At 49.2% G+C, this 19,908-nt stretch overlaps 1 protein-coding gene across 1 annotated transcript; it reads right to left on the reverse strand.

The window, feature by feature from the left end:
• Nucleotides 1–704: 704 nt before the first annotated feature.
• On the reverse strand, nucleotides 705–18,330 carry LOC140532099 (SUN domain-containing protein 2-like). The gene is made up of 17 exons (XM_072650642.1): nucleotides 18,200–18,330; nucleotides 17,323–17,522; nucleotides 16,632–16,766; nucleotides 16,287–16,382; nucleotides 15,923–16,016; nucleotides 14,361–14,457; nucleotides 13,621–13,716; nucleotides 4,940–5,191; nucleotides 4,708–4,785; nucleotides 3,937–3,980; nucleotides 3,420–3,585; nucleotides 2,884–3,105; nucleotides 2,618–2,702; nucleotides 2,293–2,408; nucleotides 1,974–2,141; nucleotides 1,062–1,154; nucleotides 705–818 (listed from the first exon to the last, which is right to left on the reverse strand). The coding sequence occupies exons 1-17, from the start codon at nucleotides 18,328–18,330 to the stop codon at nucleotides 705–707; spliced, it is 2,187 nt and encodes a 728-aa protein (XP_072506743.1).
• Nucleotides 18,331–19,908: the final 1,578 nt, after the last annotated feature.

Raw genomic sequence — 19,908 nt, forward strand, 5'->3', positions numbered from 1 at the left:
ATCGGCCCGCAGGGCCAAAGAATTTGCCCTTCCCCTCCCATCCCAGCCTTAACTCCAAAAAACTAACCCCAACTCTATCCCAATAAACTTAACACCAGGGAATTGTGGCCAGTCCCAGATACTTCAGATTTCAAAGACTGCCCCCATCATGCCCCATGGTAAAGAGAACTATGCATGCTACCATGGACGGGAGCTTTAGCCACCTGCTGGGGCATGCCCAAGACAGACTGTCTACCAGTCTGCCCTTTGGAACTGCCCAAGTTGTCATGCCCTCAATAAACCAAGTTCTTTGACCTAGACTCTTGGGCAAGGTAAGCTAAGGTGGCCTAAGCTGTGGTTCTGAGTGCTGCTGAGCATAATAAGGCCCTCATGATGTCTTGACTCACACCTTCAACATATCATACATAGCTGTGTATACACCTCCTGAGGGCAGGCAGGGCCTGGTAGGGAGCTGGGCCACCTGACCCTCAAGAGGATGGGGAGTGAAACAAATAGCTGAGCTGGTGATCTCCTCTCCATCAGAGAGGGCAGGGTGGGGCCAAACTGCTCCATGGTGGTAGGCTCCCACCTTGTATCTCTCCCAGAAGCCACAGTGGCCATAAGGGATGAAGTGTGGGAGAGGGCGAGAAAGTAGGATGAAGTGCTTGCTGGGGGAGGGGAGGGGCTGAAGGGGGAAAGAGGGGAAAGGCCCTGGGGGGGAGAGGCTAATTGGCAGGCTTCCCATGGACCCGGAAGCGGTAAATGCAGGTGTACTCAGGGTGACCCCAGTTGCTTAAGATCCGAAGTTCGACCACCTGGTATGGGGCTGTGTCATTGCCCTGTGGGAAGAGGAGACTGGGGTCAGGAAGGCTCGTGATCCCTTGGTGGACATCCTGACCCCAGAGCCCGTCCCCCCCAGGCCTTCTTCAGTGGCTGAATGTTATCCCTCAGGTTGCTATCAGAACCATGGGGTCCTGGCTCAAACTGCAGCTCCTAGCAAAGCCACAGCATCCCCATGGCTGGTGATCTAGCCTTCAAGAGCACCAGCCTCCCTGGGACACTGTGGGGCCAGCCCTCCATACCTGAAAGTGGAAGGTCTGAATGGACTCCCCAGCATTATCATAGGTAAAGTGCCCGAGGGCCACCCCTTCCGACTGTGAATCTTCATTTAGCCCCTACAGAGAAGGAAAAGCAAAGGGAAGGGATGGATGGATGGATGGATGGATGGGAGGGGGTTAGAGGAAAGGTCATGCTGTTAGGACATGAATCCAGATCTATCCAGGGAGGCAAAGGAAGGGGAGGTTGTGGAGGAGGAGGTGGAAGAGGAGGAGGAAGGGGGTGTAGGGGGGGATACATTGGGGAGAGTAAAGGGGAGAAAGGAAAAGCCACCATGATGTTTCCTTCTTTGGTCCCCTCACCTTCCAGCATCTCTCACTAACTCAGTAGACAGATCCTTTTCCCTCCAAGCCCCTGGCCTCCTTCTCTGCCTCTTCCCCTAAGCTGCTGAATGGCTTGGGACACACAATTTAATTGTAGGTGCCTCAGTTTCTTCATCTATCAGGATTTAGGTCCTGAAGCATCCTGTTCCCCTACACGTTTCTTCTTCTCCTCTGGCTCCACTTTTTTCACCCACATCCTCCTTATGAGGACATTCCAACTCTGCCCTAAGGAGGTGACTGTAGGGAATGGTGCTCATCATCCCCACTCAGCTCCCCCATGGGACACCTGGCCATGGAGGCACCCATGTATAAAGGAGTTGTATAAAAGGACCCTGAGACAGCATTGAAATCTTGACTGCTGTCAGCTGTCCTCTTCTGGCTTCTCTCTAAGAAGAGGGGGAGCAGGGAAAGGGCTGGTTGTGGAGTCCAGAGACCAGCCTCAATATCCCAGCTGTAAAATGGGCACATCCTTCCATTCCTCACCTCACAATGCTGCTGTTAAGAAATGGCTGTCAGGCATACTGGAATGGAGAGCTGCAAGGCTCAGATACTCACCAAGATGACAAAATCCTTGGGGGCGCTAGGGATGTTGCTGATGGGAGACAGGGCTTTGGGTACATGCTCCAAGGTGACAGCAGTGAGGTGGATGCGGGCAGATAATCGAACCACAGCAAAGCCCTGGGGGCCCCGGAATGCCCAGCAGTTGCCAGGGTAAACATCTGGCTGTGGGCAGAAGACAAGTCAGGTGACAAGTCAGGTGGGCAGCCAATGGAATAGATTTCCATTGTGTAATCCTCCCACCTTGAGAGCCCAGCCCCCACAGAAGGTGGGAGATGGCAGAGAGCCAAGCTGGGGGCCCTTTGTTCTGTCATACCTGGAGGATGGCTCTTGGGGACTGGAAATAGTACCACAAGGGGATGCCAAACAGACTGAGAAGGGCCGTCTTGGTATCATAGGTCTCTGAGCAGCGGCTACTGATGATGCTGGCCCCTGAAAGAACAAGAGGGAGAGAAGTGAGGTGGGGGCAGCTGAGGGCTGGCAGGACACAGAGGTAGTCCTGAAGATGAGGGGTCACTGCCAGGGCATCAGCCCTTCAACTGCCCCGTCCCATAAGGGGCATCATGAGTTTTTAATTCCTGCTGTCCCTTAATGGGCAACCATCATGTCCCCAGCCCTCTGGCTTTCTACAGGCTACCTACCTGAGGACTCCAGGGCATAATCCACTAGCCCAATGCGGTCTTCACTGTATCTCTTCAGGGCCTCATTCACAATCTGGTGCACATCCTAAAAGACAGGCATGGATGGACTCATGGGCCTAGCTGCCTGCAGAACTGGCCCAGCCCTTTCACCAGAGGGCCACGTGTGCTACCTGCTCTGCCAGGGCTTCCCCTTCCTTCCCTGGAGGCTCCTCTCAGGGCAAACCCATGACCTCCGACAGGCAGACAGGGAATGGGGCAGGCCTCACCTCCTCTGTGACCCCAGTCACTCCTTCCTTGTGAAGGGTCAGCCTCAGGCTGGCAGCAGCTTCACTGGCAGATTTGACCTGCCCTTCTGCCACCTGAGTGAGGATTCTGTGCTCCAGGTCCCGAAGTTGGGCCTGTACCTCCTCCAGCTGAAGAAGCCCAGCCTTAGCGCCCTTGTCTCGAAGAAGGTACTGACTGATCCAGGCTGGGAACTGAGACTCCACCTAGAAACCACCAGAGACCATCCACAAAACAGTAGAGGTAAGGAAGAAAGAGGGCCGGGACAGGGGACCTGGGGAGGGGGTGTCTAGAAAGACTCTGAGAGCTCAGAGCCTATGCATGTCTTCCTGGTGCCAGGGAAGGGACGGCTGTGAACCAAGTGACTGGCATTTTTCCACTGCTTTCAGGTCTACCAAAAAAGATCTCATTGGACCCCAGTGGACACCTTAGAGGGTTGGGTCTCCCTGGGCAGATGCTCAGGCAGCCCACCTTGGAGAGAGGGGCACATGTGGTCTAAGTGGTGGACTGGAGGACTCACATCACTGCGCAGGGCTGCCATCTTCTGTGGCCAAAGGTCTACTTCCTCTGCCACTGCAGCCTGTCTCTGGCTCACGGCTGCCAGTTCCTGTCTCAGGCCAGCCAGCTGGGCCTCCAGTGGACCCATAGCCTTTAATATGTTTTCCTGGAGGGCTTCTTGGGCCAAACTAGACAGTGACAAAAGGAAAAGGGAAGGGCAGCCACTGGCTAGTGACACAGGATAGAGTCAAGCAGAACCACTATCAAAGGGAAAGAACAGAACCAGAGATCTGGGTGCAAGTCTTCCCTGACATTTACTCCCTGTGTGACCCTGGCCAAGTCATTTCCCTCCCAGGCCTCAGGACCCTCATCTGCTCTCTGAGGTCCTTACCAGCTGGGATTAATCCTATGGACATGCTAACCCAAGTATTCTGGCTCTACTGACACCCCCCCAGAGAATCTCAGTGGTGCTTTCTCTGGTCTAGTTTTCTAGCCTTCCTTCCCTCCTCTTCTCTTTGCCAGTTAGTTTGGGGCCTTACCTCTGCCATTCAGATTTTAGCTGGAGCACCCAGCTTTCCAGCTCCTGTAAGGAAGATGATGGCACAATGAGACTGATGAAAACACCAAACCACACTCTGGGGACTCATTGTCTCCTCTGGGTGGACCCTCTGTCTGCTAAGGAGGATCTGAGTCTCTGCAAACTGTTGGGCTCCAGAAATCTTGACCTTGAGTTTGGGCTAGACCTTTCAAAGACTGGACTCCTCTCTTATCATCCCACCAAGAGGAGGCATCTGACAGAGACCCCAACTCAGCTGAGATTAGGCATGAACCACTTTCCCTAGAGTGGTGAGGTCACTTCTCAGTCCCTGAAAAGAGTTTCAAACTCAGCTGTTGAGTTACAGTCTTCTCATTGACAATCTTATCCCTCCCTAGTCTTCATGCATGGATGTGCTCAGTACAGGAAAGGGGTTCCAGAAAGGAGCTACAGGAGGAGGCTTAGGTTGCTTTAGATCAGTAAGCTCTCTGCTTATCCTTCGGACAAGGGGATCCAGAGTCCTCAGACAGGAGCTCTCAGGGACAATGAGTCAATCGAATATGCTCCCATACAAGTATGGAATCTGGCCAGAAACCTGTAAGCAAGTGTTAGGTCTACTGACAGCAGCACCAACATTTCCAGCTACAAGTGACCTCCCCCAAGACGTCTCTGCCCCCTCTCCCCCCCTCCCCGCACCCTTTCCCCCGCCCCCCCCCCCCCCCGCCCTCCATCCCCTGTGTCTCTGCCTCCAGAAGCGTCAGAGCTTCTGGATTACCTGGGATGCCTGAGAAATCTTCTTTAGAACATTATCCAAATCTTGCTGATGTTCTGCCCTGAGGGTGGTGAGTGCTTCCTGGAGACCACAAAAAAGGAGACAGGCGTTCAACAAGACCCAGAGAACTTGGCAGGTCCTGCCAAGCCCAGAGTGCTGCCTCACCTCAAGACCTCTATGCCTTCCACTAGCTGGGCTTGCCGACCTGGTCTTCTTAGCAGAGCGTTCTCCTCACCTGGATGTGGGCAGTGGTGTCCCTACGGAAGTCCTTCTTCAGGGTGGGTTCCCATTGGCTCATCAGGCCCTCCAGGAGAGTTGAAATATCCTCGTGGCTCAGGCTTTTTCCACCTCCATTCCCACTGGCCCCCTGCAGCTCCAGCAACTCCAGCCTGATGGCCTCCTTCTGCCAACGTGCAGAGTATTCAGAAGCCAGAGTTTCCAGCCGCCTTTCTAGGGCATGAACCTTGGACAGGACATGCTGTTCAGCCTTGGGAACAAGGAGGAAAACACACAAAGATGAAAAGTCTCTTAGGAGGAGGAACAAGGAGCACTGGGCATTTGTTAAGCACCACTGTGTGCCCGAGGTGGGGCTGAGTGCTGAGAACACAAGGACCAAGAAGGAAACCTTTCTTGTGTACGAAGAACTTCCATTTGAATGGAGGAGACAAGGACATTAAAAGCCACCAGGTCGTTTAACTGCTGTCGGCAGATTTCTTCATTTCACACTTACGCTATTTACAAAAACGTAAGCATTGTTGGTCTCCGCCTGAGAATGGAAGTTCCTGGTCAATGGGAATGGTTTCATTTTGGGTACCTGTGTCCCCTAGGCCGGGACCCGGCACTGAGGAAGTGCTTAATAAATACATGTGGGTTGACAGGCTGACTGGAAGAAAGAGCACCAGAATGAATTCTCAGCATGGGGGCAGCCATTTGGGTAGGGTCACCGAGTGTGAAAGGAGTACAGAAGACCAATGAGGCTAAGGCTGGAAAGACAGGGTGGGGCTGTTTTCCTCTGGGGGGCAAAGGGGAGGCCCTGCCATTGACTGAGGAGGGAAGTCACTTGGTCTGCTCTGTTCTTAAGGAAAGTTCCTTTGAGAGCAGAGTGCAGAACAGACTGGAGGCAGGGAGGCCACTCAGGACACTGCGGCAGTGAGCCAGGAGAGTGATGAGGGAGGGCCAGGGTCACCAGGGTCGAAATGGCAAAGAAGCTGAGAGAGCTCAGGGCAAAAAGCCAGGTCAGAGACCTCCCCAAGAGGTACAAAGGAGGCTAAGCATGCAGAAGGTCCCCTCCCCACCAACCACACAGCACAGGGGCAGAACCAAGAGAACAGAGGGAGGGTGGGCATTTTTGATGAGCCCAGCCCACCTCCTCTCTAACCATCTAGATAATGTGCCAGACCACATTCTCATGAGGAAAGCCAAGAAAACATCCCTGTGCGTCATTTCTCCAGCCCAGGGAAGCTTAAGAAATAAGAGAGCTGTGGACACTGAGGTGGGGGCTGGCCAGGAGCCCAACATAATGGCAGCCAGGACAGTGGGAAGCATTTCATTGCCCAAGGATGGTAAAAGGGCTAGAACTGAATCCCTGAGCAGGAGCAGACCCCAGGCTATCCTGGGAGCATGAAGGGGGCCAAATGACTCTTCTAGGCTACAGACGTAGGGCTGAGAGGAGCAGTTATGAGTGAGCGAGGCCCTAGCTGAGCACTGATCAAGAAAGGGGTTCTGCAAAGAGGTTCTGGACCTGAGCCCCAGAGCACAGCTGGGGGCTCAATGTTCACTTTTAGTCCTGCAGTGGGATACCTCGGGTAGGAGACCCAGACGCAAGAAGAGTCAATAAGTTCGGTCCCTCTGAACCTGCAGAACCTCAAAGTGTGCTAACAATGACTGAGTCCAATAACATTCTACAGAAACTCCAGCACCCGCAAGCCAGAAGACCTAAACCTGAGTCAGGAACTTGCACAACTCAGACAAGAATAGCAGTGAACAGATATCACCACTATGGAAGCACTGAAAGTTTGCGGACTGAACTAAGAAAGCCCAGAGGTGAGCTGAGCCCAATGCCAACATCAAGTTCATAGTCAAGAAATAGGCTGGAAGAATGAGTAAACAAAACTGAACCTGACCACAAAGGGCTACTATGGCTCAAGACAGAAAGACAGAAGAAGCCAATGACTTGAAGATATCTTTAAGCAAATCCTCCAAGAAAAAGGGTAGATTGGATAAGAGTTGAACAAGAATTCCTAGAAGAGTTAAAGAATGAGATAAAAATGAACAAAAAGTGATTTTAAGAGTGGAAGAGGAAAAATTTTTAAAAAGCGGTACAAGAAAGATATGAGAAAAGAATGAATAATTAGTAAAGGAGGCACAAAAATGCTGAATTCCTTAAAAATTAGAACTGAGCAAATAGAAGCTAATAACTCTAGGAGACAACAACAAAAAATAAAATCAATTCAAGAGAAAATGTATAGGATCTCATACAAAACTCCAATGACCTAGAAATGGATTGAGGAGAGAGAATTGGAGAGTCATTTGTCTATCCAAAAGCCAGGAACAAAAAAGGAGCTCAACATAATATTTTAAGATATTACAAAGGAAAATGCCCAGATGTGTTAGAATCAGAGGGCAAAGTAGAACTTGAAACCACAAATCATTTCCTGAAAGAAACCCCTACATGAAAACTCCCAGCAACTGTTCTAAATCCAGAACTGCCAGGTCAAGGAGAAAATTCTGCAAATAGCCAGAGAGAAATAATCCAGTACTGTCAGGACACATGAGATTTAGAAGCTTCCACATTAAAGGAGTACAGGGCTTGGGATATCATATTCTGGAGTGGAAAAGATCTAGGATTAGAGCCCACAATAAGATTAAACTACCCAGCAAAACTGTGTATTGTCCTACAGGGGAATAAGGACCCTTCCTGAAATAGAGAACTTTCAAGCATTCCTGATGAAAAGACCAGAACAGAATAGAAAATTTGACATTCAAACACAGAACTCAGGAGAAGAATAATAAGGTGAACATGAGTGAGAAATCACAAGTCACTAAAAAAGGGCAAATTGTTTAGATCCCTTGTGTGGCAAGATGATACATGTAACCACTTCAGAATTTTATGATCACCACGGGTCCTAGAAGCAGTCTAAATAGATAGCGACCTGAATGACTGTATTATGTTGTGAGGATCTCAAAAGAATGGAAGGGTGGAGAAGAGAAATGCACTGGAAGGTTGTGGGGAAGGAGAGAAAGAATGGGGAAAGTTATCTCATAAATGGGGTGCACTAGAAAGAGTTTATACAATGGGAGGGACAGAAGAGGGGAACAGGCAACACGAACCTTATTCTCATCTGAACTGGTTGAAAGAGGGAAGAATACACATACACACACAATGAGATGGAGAGATTCATTTTACGCAAGGAGAAGTAGGAGGAAAAGCGTCTAAGAGAAAGGTGAGGGGGAGGGAAGAATGACGGGATAGATTAAGGGAGGCAAAGGTCAGAAACAAAAGACTACTGAAGAAGGGACAGAGTAAAAAACAAAAGGATGAGTGTAAAAGAATAGCATGGAAAAAAATATACATTTAATGAACACAACTGTGAATGGGAATGGGATGAACTCACTCATAAAATGGAAGAATACAGTTGAATGGATTAGAAACCAGAATCCAACAATATGTTATTTACAAGAAATATGCTTGAAACAGAAAGATACACAAATAGAGGAGTTGGAGAAAAAGAATGGATCTTACAGAATGGATCCTAAAGAATGGATGAGTCAAAGAACAAATCATAGAAATGGTTAACAATTTCATGGTGACAATGACATAACTAAATTTTGGGGATGCAGTCAATGCAGGACTTAGAGGGAAATGTATATTTTCAAATGCTTACATCAATCAAAGAGACAAAGAAACAGATTAAAGAATTAGACATGCAACTAAAATATTTAGAAAACCAACAGATTAATCCCTTCCCAATTAAACACCAAAATTAAAATCTTGAATCGATAGAAAGATGAACGAAATTGAAAGAACAAAACCCCAATGAACTAATAAATAAAACTATAAGCTTTGAGAAAAACAATTAAATAGATAAATCCTTGGCTAATTTAATTTTTACAAAAGAAAACCAAATTATTACATCAGAAAATGAAAACAGTGAATTTACAATCTATGAAGAGAAAATAAAAGTAATTACTAGGAGCTTTGTTGCCCAACTACATGCCAATAATAAAAATGAAAATCTAAATGAAATGAATTTTACAAATATAAATAGTCCTGTTTAACAGAGCCCTTAAATAACCCCATCTTAGAAAAAGGAACGAAACAAGCTATAAATGATCTCTCTAAGAAAAAACCCCAGGACTAAATCAAATTTTTCCAAATGATTAAAAAGTAATCAATTCCAACACTAAATAAACGATTTGAAAAACAGGTAAAGATAGAATCTTATCAAATTCTTTCTATGACAAAAATATAATCTTGATACCCAAACCAAGGAGAGTCACGTCTCCCCAAGAAAGGGAACTATAGATCAATTTCCTTAATGAATATTGATGAAAAATATTAAATGCTAAGAAAGGAGATTACAGGAATATATCACAAAGATATATTGTGACACTGTGACCAAGCTGGATTGATACCAAGAAGTTGGGCCTGGGTCAATTATTAGGAAAACTATAAATGTAACTGATTATATCAATAACATAAACAACAAATTTATATGATTTCAACAGGTGCAGACAAAGCTTTTGACAAAATGCCTCATCCCTGTTGAAAAACACTAGAAAGCACAGGAATAAATGGAGTCTTCTTTAAAATAAGTATTATCTAACTAAAACCAAGAGCAAGCATGATATGTAATGGGGATAAGCCTTCCCAGTAAGATCACGGTAAAGGAAGAAAGTCCATTGCCAACCATTGCTATTCAGTGTTGTACCAGTTACAGCAACTGCTAGATATAGCAATAAGGCAGAAAAGAAACTGAAGGGAAAAAACTGCAATGAGGAACCAAAACTATCTCTTTTGGTACATGATACAATGGTTTACCAAGAGAACCCTAGAGAGTCATCTAAAAAACCAGTTTAAAACAAAACCAGTTCAAACAATTACTTAAAGAAAGTTGGAAGCCCATCAAAACCATCAGCATTTCTATACATTAATCAAGAAAATCCAGCAGGAAGAGATAGAAAGAGAAATTCCATTGAAAATAACTGTATACAATTGTATACTGTATACAACCTGAGAGTTTGCCTGCCAAGACACACACAGGAACTATATGAACACAATTACAAAACATTCTTCATACGTAGAGATCTCAACAGTTGGAGATGTACTCACTCCTCGTGGGTAGGTCAAGCCAGTAGCATAAAAATGATAAAACTACCTAAATTAACTTATTCAGTGCCATACCAACTGAACCACTAAGAAAGTTCTTTGGTAGCAAAGAACTCATTGACAGAGGAGTGGCTTATGGATACAAGGAAATATGACTATGCTGTACGAAGCCACAACTCTGCTTAATTAGAAGACTTACATGAACTGGGGAAAAGTGGAATAAATGAATGAGGAGAACAAGAAAACAAGCACCACAGACAACCATGGAAATGGAAAGAACAGACATGACCCATGAGGATCTTCTTCCCTTCCCGTCCTGGCTAGGGTGGGAAATACTGGCAGGGAACCTGCATCTAATGCTGGGCTCGCCTGCTGTGTTCTGCTGAACTTTTCTTCCCCTTTTTGGTTTATTCTTTTGCTTAAGGGCTGGCTCTGTGGGAGGGCAAAATGGGAAGGATACACTGAGCAAGGTGGGTCACATGAAAGCAAAAGCTAGAGACAAGTCTTCAACGTCAGTGGGATGTGTGCGTGTGTGTGTGTGTGTGTGTGTGTGTGTGTGTGTGTGTGTGTGTAAAGATGTACCTAATTCAAAATGATTTTCACTAGTAGATCACACAAGCTTTGCAGGGTTTTTCCAAATTCCCTGCTTCTCTTTCTGAGAAGACACACTGGGAAAGGTAGGTTAAGTAAAAACCAATGATATCAAGAAAACTTTTGGAAACACACAACACGATGAGGAGACGTGAAAACGGTTTTCAGACTTTGTGGACATGGACGGGGTTAGAGGTGCTTTGCTTGTCCTGGCAAGGTAGAAGTTGTGGCACATTTCAGAGGCAGGAACAGCTTCCTAACAAGGTGAGTCACTGAGAGGGGAAGGAGCTGCCTCAAGAATTTGGGGGCCTCCACTCTCAGGACTGAGCTGAAGAGGGAGGCTGAGGGCCCTTCCTGATGTTTGCCGTTTCACGGGGCCACTGTTTGTATCCTTTAGTCACCACCCTCTTCTTCTCTTGCGCCAGTGGCCTATTTTCAGATCCAGTGTTGCCTTTGGTTTCTTTGCTTGCCAAGAGCCGCTGGTCTCTGACGGAGGCAGCCTCTAGGATTGCTGGCCTTCTCACTGGAATGCGATGTTTTGGGGCAGCAGTCAAACATCCTTAGGAAACGATGCTATGAGTCAGTGTTCCTTTTGCCGTGCCTGAGTGGTTGACACATCTGAAGAGGAAGGACTGGAGCTGTTGGAGCTGTACGGTATGTTTTTTCCCCTTTTGTCCCCCTTTCTTCTAACTTGCTCGATTTTGACCTTTGTGGGGCCCAGTCACTGATCTGGTCCTTGATGCTGAAATGATTCGTGTAACCAGCATTTCTCATTCCGTGAAGATGGTCCTTTGGTTTCGTTGTGACATCTTTTGGTGCTGATCATGTATCCTGTGCCTGGGGACTTTCTTACTGACAAATAATAGTTGTGTCTTCTTCCCTTGCACGTTGTTTTGTGGACTTAGTACAAGGACAGCCAACAAACACTGATACACTCCCACTAAGTGTAACAGGCTATGCCGAGTGTTGGGGTCACAAGGACAAAATGATCTTCTCAGCTTCCTCCTGGACTTCCTTTGCCCTCTGTTGCCTTATGCTCATTTGGAATAGCAACTATGGGGTTTTTTAGTTGCCTTTAAAAATGTGATGAAATCTAATCCTTGAGGCTGATTTGCCTCCTCCAAATTCTTCTGCCTGTGAGTGATCATTCCACTGATTGTTTTCCCCCCCACATCTGAAAAAAAAACTCCTTGCAGCTGACATGAGAAGTCAGACAAATCAAATTCTGACACTGGCTGTGTCCAAAATCGTGGACCTCATTGTGCATCTGACATCCAGCACCTCATCTGTTGCTGTTTCTAGAGCCATGTCCTTTATCCCACCACTCCATGTCACCCCTCAGATTACACTGGAATAATGTCAACCACTTAGACTGTGGTTGGACTGTGTGAGGACTGAGGGAGACCAAGTACTCTTTGTCCTTCTCTGAGGTCCCCTGACCTCTGTCCACAAACAGAAGGTGGCTGCAGAAGGCAAAGGTTGTTTGGTCTTTTTATCTGCTTCCCAAGTCATCATGACTCCCCAAATCCAATCACCTGGTGGCCAAGCTTCTGGTGGGCAGACACCAGGATCTGCACACAGCCTTCAAGTCTTCCCAGCTTGATCAACTCTGATAGTCTGGGCTTCTACCAATTTCTGGAGACCCCCCCCCTCCAGAATCACTTCACTGTGTGACAAGGTGTTAGGGAAGGCCTTTTGGGGGAGGCAACTATGATTTCAGTTGAAGGCAGCGGGGGAACGCGGGAGGCTGAGTCTTGAGAGGTTGGCATTGAACTGCCCCAGGTCCCAAAGCTAGCAAGTGGCAAAGCTCAAACTTGAGCCCAGGTTTTCTGACCCTGGCTCCCCAGGGATCTGCATATCCAAGGTGAGAGAGTCTCCTAATGCTGCTTGTGAGTGGCCCTGGTGCAAAGATTGATGAGTTTGGAGATGGAAATCCATGGATAAATCGAGGTTACTAAATGAAGGCTTCATTATAGCCTGGATTTATATTCTCATCTCTTGCCCCACAGCACAGACCATTAAGAAGAGACTGTCACCACTGAGATGAATGACCTATCTTCTGCATGACACACACTTGGCACCCAAACAGCAAAGACAAAGAAATGGAAACTACTGGCTTGCCCCCGAACTGGGCAAGAGCTGAATAAATTATGGTGTAAGGATTGAATACAACCGTGCTCTAAGAAACAATGAAATAGGTGGTATTGAGAGAAACCTGAGAAGACTTTGTATGAACTGGTGCAGAGCAGAGTGAGAAGAACCACAAAGAAGCAACTTTGAAAGACTTTAGAACTCTGATCGATGCAGTGACCAAGTACTTTTCTGGAAAATGACCCAACTTCTGACGGAGAGATGGTCTCTGGAGGCAGAAGGAGACATAGATCTTTTAGACATGGCCAAAAAGGGACTGGTTTGCTTAACTCTGCACATTTGTTACAAGTGGTTTGCTTTTCATTTTTCTGAATGGGTGGGAGAGGGAGAAGGGAAATAAAACAGACTTTTGTTCATTACAAAATGGAAACAAAAGCAGCTTCCTCTGGCTAATCCTGCTTCCCCCTCCTCTGATGCCTCATAGTGCTGCAGAGCTGTTTCAAAGACAGCGCTAGGAGAGGACACCACCTGGAAGATCCTGCCAGGCCAGAACTGTCTTCAAAGATGGTATGGTAATAGTCTGTATGGCTGCCACAGAAGAAACAGCATAGCCAACTCCCTCTACTGCTTCACTCCCATCTGTCCTGGTAGATCTCCATTGTACCTAGTTGTTTCCTCATGACTCGGGGACTCCTTCAGGGCAGGGACTGTGGGCTTGTTTGTTTGGGTTTGAATTCTTTCTTTGAATTCCCATCCCTTAGCACAGTGCCTGACACACAGTAGGCCACACTTAAGAAATGGTAGTGGACTGAGTGATTCTGGGGTTGATTGGAACAGACTTGGTTGTGAGCAGACTGTCTGCCTGTCCTGCACAAAGTGTTCCTGGCACTCACCCAGGCACTCACCTGGAAATATGGGGTGGATTCTCCTGCTTCCCACACCTCCTCTCTCCTGTTGCTGCCCTTTGCTGCCCACCAGGACAGCATAGCAGGGTGGAATGTCTGTAGTCCATAGGGGTAAAAATACCAAGCACCTAGCACATGGGAGGAAAGGCTAATGAAGGCAGAGGCTGAGGCACCAGAAGGGAAACATGTCCAGGATGAGGACCTACACCTGGACTGTGTCTGGCAGTGTCACATCCACATGGGCTCAGACCCTGGCCCAAGGAAGGTGCATGCATTATGGGCCCCATGATCTGGAAGGCAAGACCCTTCAGGAAAGGCATCTCTCATGATCCTTTCAGGAGTCATTACACACTTTTGGATTATGAGAAAAATGAGGGACAAGAAGCAGCTGGGGAGAGGACATGGAGAAGTCCTGCCTCCTGGTCCCAAGCCTGGTCCACATACAGCCCTGTCTCTTCTGGAGGATCAGAGTGCTTTCAGGAGATGCCAGCTGAATAGAGGTCCTGGTAACTGACAGCTTGTGGTGTCACCATTCCCAAGCTGGGCTTCATCTCATAGTAGGGGGTAAGTGATGTCATGGTTCCTGAACAGAGTACAGCTCTTTTGGGACCATCCAGGGAGGACCACCCTGTCCATTCTCCCCAGTGAGAAGGGGCAAAGGCCTCCAGAGCTGGCATTGGCTGTGTCCTGCCCAGCTAACCCATTCATTGTGGACTCAGCTCTTCTACCAGTTCCCCCACCCTCAAGTGCCTTGACAGTGACCACTGAGGGGGCAGATCAAACACCCATGTAAAGCCAGCACTGTCATAGTAGGCATGCAGCATGAGTCTGGGAGGCCTGCATACAGAAGATGCACAAGAAAGGCTTGTGGGATTGGATCAAGAGGAGGAGACACAGGCCGTCTATCCCATTTCAGGCACAAGAACTTTCCCATACAAGGCCTGGGTCCCTTTTCCCCTAAAGGCTAAAGGCTCCCCTTCAAAGCTCTGTCTTCCAGACTTGCGTTCAGCAGCCCTGCCCCCAAGCCCTTGTCTGTCTGGGCTGGCAGGGTGCCCTGGGGACTCAGCAAGGCTCACCGTAAGCCAGCGAAGCCAGAAGCAACAGCATCAAGAGAAGCAGAAACAACTTCTTCAGAGTTGAAAAGCTCCTGGATTTCATGGGGATGAAGGAGGAGACATTAGTGCCTGGTCTTCCCCACCAGATTCCTGTGCGACCCTCCCTGAGCTGCTGAGGAAACCAACAAAGGGTGTGCCCCCACCCTGGGACAGCTACGATGGGGAGCTCTGGGCTTTTATGGACAGCCCTCGAGGTCAAGTGGAAGGAGAAAATTTGACCTTGGTCAAATGTGTGAATGTTGTTATGAAAGGTGACAGGGCTGGTGGAAGGCATCTCCCTCCCAGGGCTCTCAGGAATGTGCTTATATGCTAGTGAATTGGGCAGGCTTCTTTTGGCTAAATCATTTCAGTGCTTGTCAAATTGGGACTTGGAAGGAGTAAGCCCTGACAAGGTTGGCTAGTCTCCCTGGGCCTAGCCTGTGGCCCCAAGAATCCAGAGCTAGATAGGGAACCTGCAGCCTGGAGATCACATGTGGCACTTGAGGTCCTCAAGGGTGGCCCTTTGACTGAATCTAGACTTCCAAGAACAAATCTCCTTAAGAAAAGGATTTGTTCTGTAAAACTTGGCCTCAGTCCAAAGGTTGCACCCCAGGACCTAGAAGGCTACATGTGGCCTGGAGAGCGCAGGTTCCCTACCCCTGCTCTAGAGGCTCCTGGACACAGCCCTGGAGGCTGCCTGGAAACCTGGACATGACCCCCCACAGAGAAACTGTAAGGATGGCCTGGCTACCCGAAGGACTGGGAAGAGACTACAACCCCTGGGAGCTCAGGACTTTCCAACTGGCCAAGGTGAAGCCACCAGAGTCAGTGGAGATGAGAGGCAGGAACTACTGAGGGGACAGCTCCTCCAAGATACTCAGGAATAGAGCAGCACCTGTGCTCATGGGGATTGGCATGTGCTGGGGAAGGGTTAACAAGCAGTTCTGAAGGAGGTGAAGGCACACACAACTTGTCCCATCTTCTTCTTCAGTCTAGATACCCAGAGGAGCCCTGACTGGTAGCTGACACTCAGGAGCAGGTTCAAGCTGGTTCCAGCTGATTCCAGCACACCCCTGACCCTGACCTGACCTTCTGTCATAAGATTCATGGCACAAAAGTCTCAAAAGCTGAACTGAGCTCAAGCGTGGTGAAGCTTTTTCAAGCATGGGTTCTTTGGTTCTGGCAGAGCCCAGGGAGGCCTCACTGACCTGGTTAAGACAAAGACGTCCAGCAGGGAGGCAGCTGTGGTCAGGCGGTAGCAGGTAGTGCCCAGCCACCAGTAGAACAGGCCAAAGAGCCAACCTGTAAAAGTCCCAGCAGAGGGGTTCAAAGGCTTCGCCCTCCTATCCCAGAGTTAGCTTGCTCCCAGCCTGCCCACTCTGCAGCTGCTCCTTGAATCTCCCAAGGCTTTCTAGCTGTGCCTGGGGATCCTGCCATAAAAGCCTGTCTCCACACACTGTCCTAGGGTTAGCACCCAGGCCTGGTGTGCCCCAGCATAGGAATGAGGAAGCTCTTATGGGCCCACAGCAGGGACTGCCCTGGGCAGTGTGCCCACCCACTCCCAGAACCCACCTGGAAAAGTGATGGCCACCCACAAGAAAGCAACAACTTGGGAGGCAGCATTCCTTAATGAGGATGCTGAGCCAGGCTGGTCCATAAGTGTGTGCCCTGCAGGAAAGTGAAGACATGAGGAGCCACCCAGAAGGAGACACAAGTGGGCCTCAGGCATCCCCATTACCATGCTGAGGCTTGGGCCCTCCCAACCTCCAAACCCCCACCTGGAGCCAGACTGCAGAGTTCTCTCTCCTTTTATCTGAAATCTATGTTCTCCCCATCCCCCCTGGATGGGGCACCCTTCAAAGTACACGGGGCAGCGTCCAGGGGATGGAGTTCCAGTAGGCAGGAAGTGCTGCCTACCTGCAGAGTCATCCTCCGAGGAGTATCCTGAGGAAGATCCATAGATATCATAGGTGACTTTGCCCTCATTCAGTCCAGTGATCTTACTCTTCTCAGCACCTCCCAGGCCTCTCCTCCTCCTCACCAAGTCCCCACCTGCACAGAGCATGGAGGTGCCTGATAAGCAGGGAGCTTCAGGCTTCCAGCAACAGCAGCTGCCAGAGGTGGAACACCTGGCAGAACTTTTCAGAATTCAGACTTCCCACCCCTTTGGGGGTCTGAACCCAGAAGCCCCCCCCATGTGGTTTAGGGCAGGAATGGAGTTCTGCACAAGGGCAAAATCCGGCCCCCTTCCTATTTCTGTATGAGGTAAGAACACTTTTTATGTTTTTAAGTGTAATGGAACTTTACTGAAACATGTAAAGATGATTTTTAGCTCATTGGCTGCACAAAACCAGGTGGCCTTCTGCCTTAGGAGGCATGGTTATTGTCACCCAGATCTGGAAAAGTGCCATCTATGGGACTGAGGGGCTTCAGGAGAATGGAAGGATCTCCCACCTGGGAGGATCCAGGGAGATGAGCCAACCTGGAGGAGTAAGGTAACTCCCAACAGACACTAGCCTCCTTAGGAATCTTTAGAAGACAGGGAGGAGCTCCCTTCCTTCTCCCCAGCCCAAGCCCTCGGGTTTGTCAAGCTCTGGCCAGAGCTCACCACGTTCACTCCAGTACACATCGCTGTTCAGCTGATCTTGTAGGATGGAGCTTTTGTCCACCGAGGCGACCCGGGGGCCCCTGACGTAGGACTCGCTGACCACTGATTCACTGTAGTAGGTAGTGTGAGGATTGGAAGCAGGGCCCAGGTGAGGGGCTGGTGAGAGGCGTTTCACACTGCCAGATTTCCTCTTCAGAGTCCTGGGGGGCGCCAAGCATGAAGAGCAAAGGAAAGAGGGTGAAGGAGATGAAGCAGGAGAAAAACAGGGGGAGAAAGGCCTGGAGGAGGAAGAGACTTTCAAGGAGCTTCTAGGATGAAAAGAAATGATCCCCAAAGCCCTCTTCTGTTCTTATTCCTTCAACAGATGAATCCTTTATAACATTGGAACAAATCCCCAGCTCCCATGGGCCAGGCAGGGCCTCTTTCCAAATGGAACCACCATGATGAGGTACAAGAGGAGCTAAAGCCACCTGAACCTGTCTCCTCCCCCACAGGTCCATCACCCCCATGGCTTCCTATGCTCTTGCTAGGCCCTGCAGCTCACCCCAGAAACCGTGGGTACTGGGCCACATGATGGTTGTTCCCTGCCCAGCTTTAAGCCTCAGTTTCTGGCCCTCTCAATGCTCAAAGTCACCCCTCCCTAGTTCCTGTTCTCAGAGAGTGAAGGCAGCAGCAGCCCAGGTTGGGGTAGAAGGGGAAGAGACGGTGCTGGGGACAGGAAATTCTCGCATTTGTGGGGAAAGAAAGCACTAGAGTGATGTTTCCACCAAAGATGGGGGCAGGAAAGAAAGGTGCACATGGAAGCTGGCCAGGCCCTTGGCTGCCCTGAGTGGTTGTGATCTGGAAGATGACCTAGGGCCGCTGTGGAGTGGCTTACCTTAAGGGACTGTCCTTGAAGGCAGTGTGCTGACCAGCCACCAGGGAACTTCCTCCACTGCTGCTGCTGCTGCTGCCTCCATCATCATCAACATGGTAACGATGGCTCAGGCGCTGACTGCGTCGAGACATCATCAAAATCTCACTCTAGAAGTGCTAGAAATTCCTGGAAGAAGCAAAAAGTAATGAGAAGCTGTGCTTACTGACTGACTAGGTGTGATTTTCTGGGACCCCCTGAGAAGAGCCTGATGGGGGAGACGTTGAAGGGGAGGGATGGATTCCTCCAAAAGGAAAGCTGGCTGCACTGGGACAGAGAGGCGCTTTCCTAAAGAGTTTCTGAAGTGTCTCCCAGACGCTGAGGGTGGCTGCTCACCAGGGCCAAGCCTGCCAGCTTTGTGCCTGAGCTGGCCGTGACATCTTCTTGCAGGTGGCTTCCCTGGTGAAGCGCTGCCCCCACTCTCTCTCCAGCCTCCATTTGGAATGTCTCCCTTGGTGTCTTTACTGAATCTGGGGTTTTGACACTTGCCTTGGGATTGTTCTCAGGTCGCTTCGCACACACACAATTTCCTTCTCGCCATAGTTGTTAACTCTGAGGGAAAGGCCTGCTTTCCCTTCCATGTCTTTGTTTCCCCTCATCCCCAACAGCACCCAGTTCTGTGATCATTCTGGAGGGTGGATGGGGTCCAAGCTAACCATCAGATACTAACCCCACCCCTTAGGTCATGTGTTTCTTTAGTAAGAGCCCTCAATGGACAACTGGATTATTGAACTCATTTTACAAATGAGTAAACAGACAAGTGGTAAATTCTCCAGGGGTCCCCATACCACCAGGAAGAGCCTCCAAAGCAGGCCCTGGGCCTTCCTGTCCCCCAGCTCCCTCAGCTCCAACCTCACTGCCTCCTCAGGGATTTCTGAATTGTCAAGGATTGCACAAGCAAAGTTTCAGTGACAGAGGGCTGACACAAAAGGGAGGCTGTCCCAGCCTTAGGAGACATGGATGTCATGAACATGAATTAGACCACCCCTAACTCAGATTACAGACGAGACCAGGTTGTAGGGGATCTCAGCTTGGTTTCCTAGTCTATCCATGCTATAAAACCATCTCTAATATACCCAGCCTTGATTTTGGAGGGCCTGTGACCTTTGCCAGAAGCTGTATTCTGGGGGTTACTGCTTTCATTTCCAAGATGCTTGCTTGGGTCGTGGGACAGAGACCCCAGTGGATGTCTCTGCCAGTTGGGAGAACAAGAAGGCCTGGTTTGGCTAGCAGGGAGAGTTCCTACTAGACTTGTCCTAAAAAGCAAGAAACCACATGTCTCCCTGGCTAAGGAAGCCCATTTGGTCGACCCGTGAGCTTCTCTGAAGATAGGGTGCCCACTTGGCAAGGACAGGAAGAGGGAAATCGGCAGCAGCCAAGGCAGACAGCTGGCCTGATGTCCCTTGCTAGCTTCCACCCCCACATGGTAATCAAGTCTGCCCCACTGGAGTCTTTGAATGCCCACCCACTCGGGCATCAGCATCAGCTCTCACCCTCCCTCCCCCATGCTTGGGTGGAGTCTTTGCCCGAGGCCTCAAACAAAGCAGTACAGCTAGTAGTCAGGCTGTTGTGGATACAAACCTAACCACATCCCAGGGGAGGCCTGAAAAGGCTGTATGGGCACCCCCCAAATTGCCAAGGAAAGCCCCCGGTCTGCCAGGTAGCCTTATCTT

This window comes from Notamacropus eugenii, chromosome 3, assembly GCF_028372415.1.
Source record: "Notamacropus eugenii isolate mMacEug1 chromosome 3, mMacEug1.pri_v2, whole genome shotgun sequence".
Classification (NCBI taxonomy): Eukaryota; Metazoa; Chordata; class Mammalia; order Diprotodontia; family Macropodidae; genus Notamacropus; species Notamacropus eugenii.

What these genes read in the sequence shown, in the direction of transcription:
- LOC140532099 (XM_072650642.1), bottom strand. Translation starts at nt 18,330, where the DNA reads ATGTCTCGACGCAGTCAGCGCCTGAGCCATCGTTACCATGTTGATGAT. An exon ending in TTCAAGGACAGTCCCTTAAG is followed by an intron (nt 17,523 to 18,199) that starts GTAAGCCACTCC and finishes GGCGCCCCCCAG; the next exon opens with GACTCTGAAGAGGAAATCTG. An exon ending in TGGCAGCCCTGCGCAGTGAT is followed by an intron (nt 3,106 to 3,419) that starts GTGAGTCCTCCA and finishes GGTGGTTTCTAG; the next exon opens with GTGGAGTCTCAGTTCCCAGC.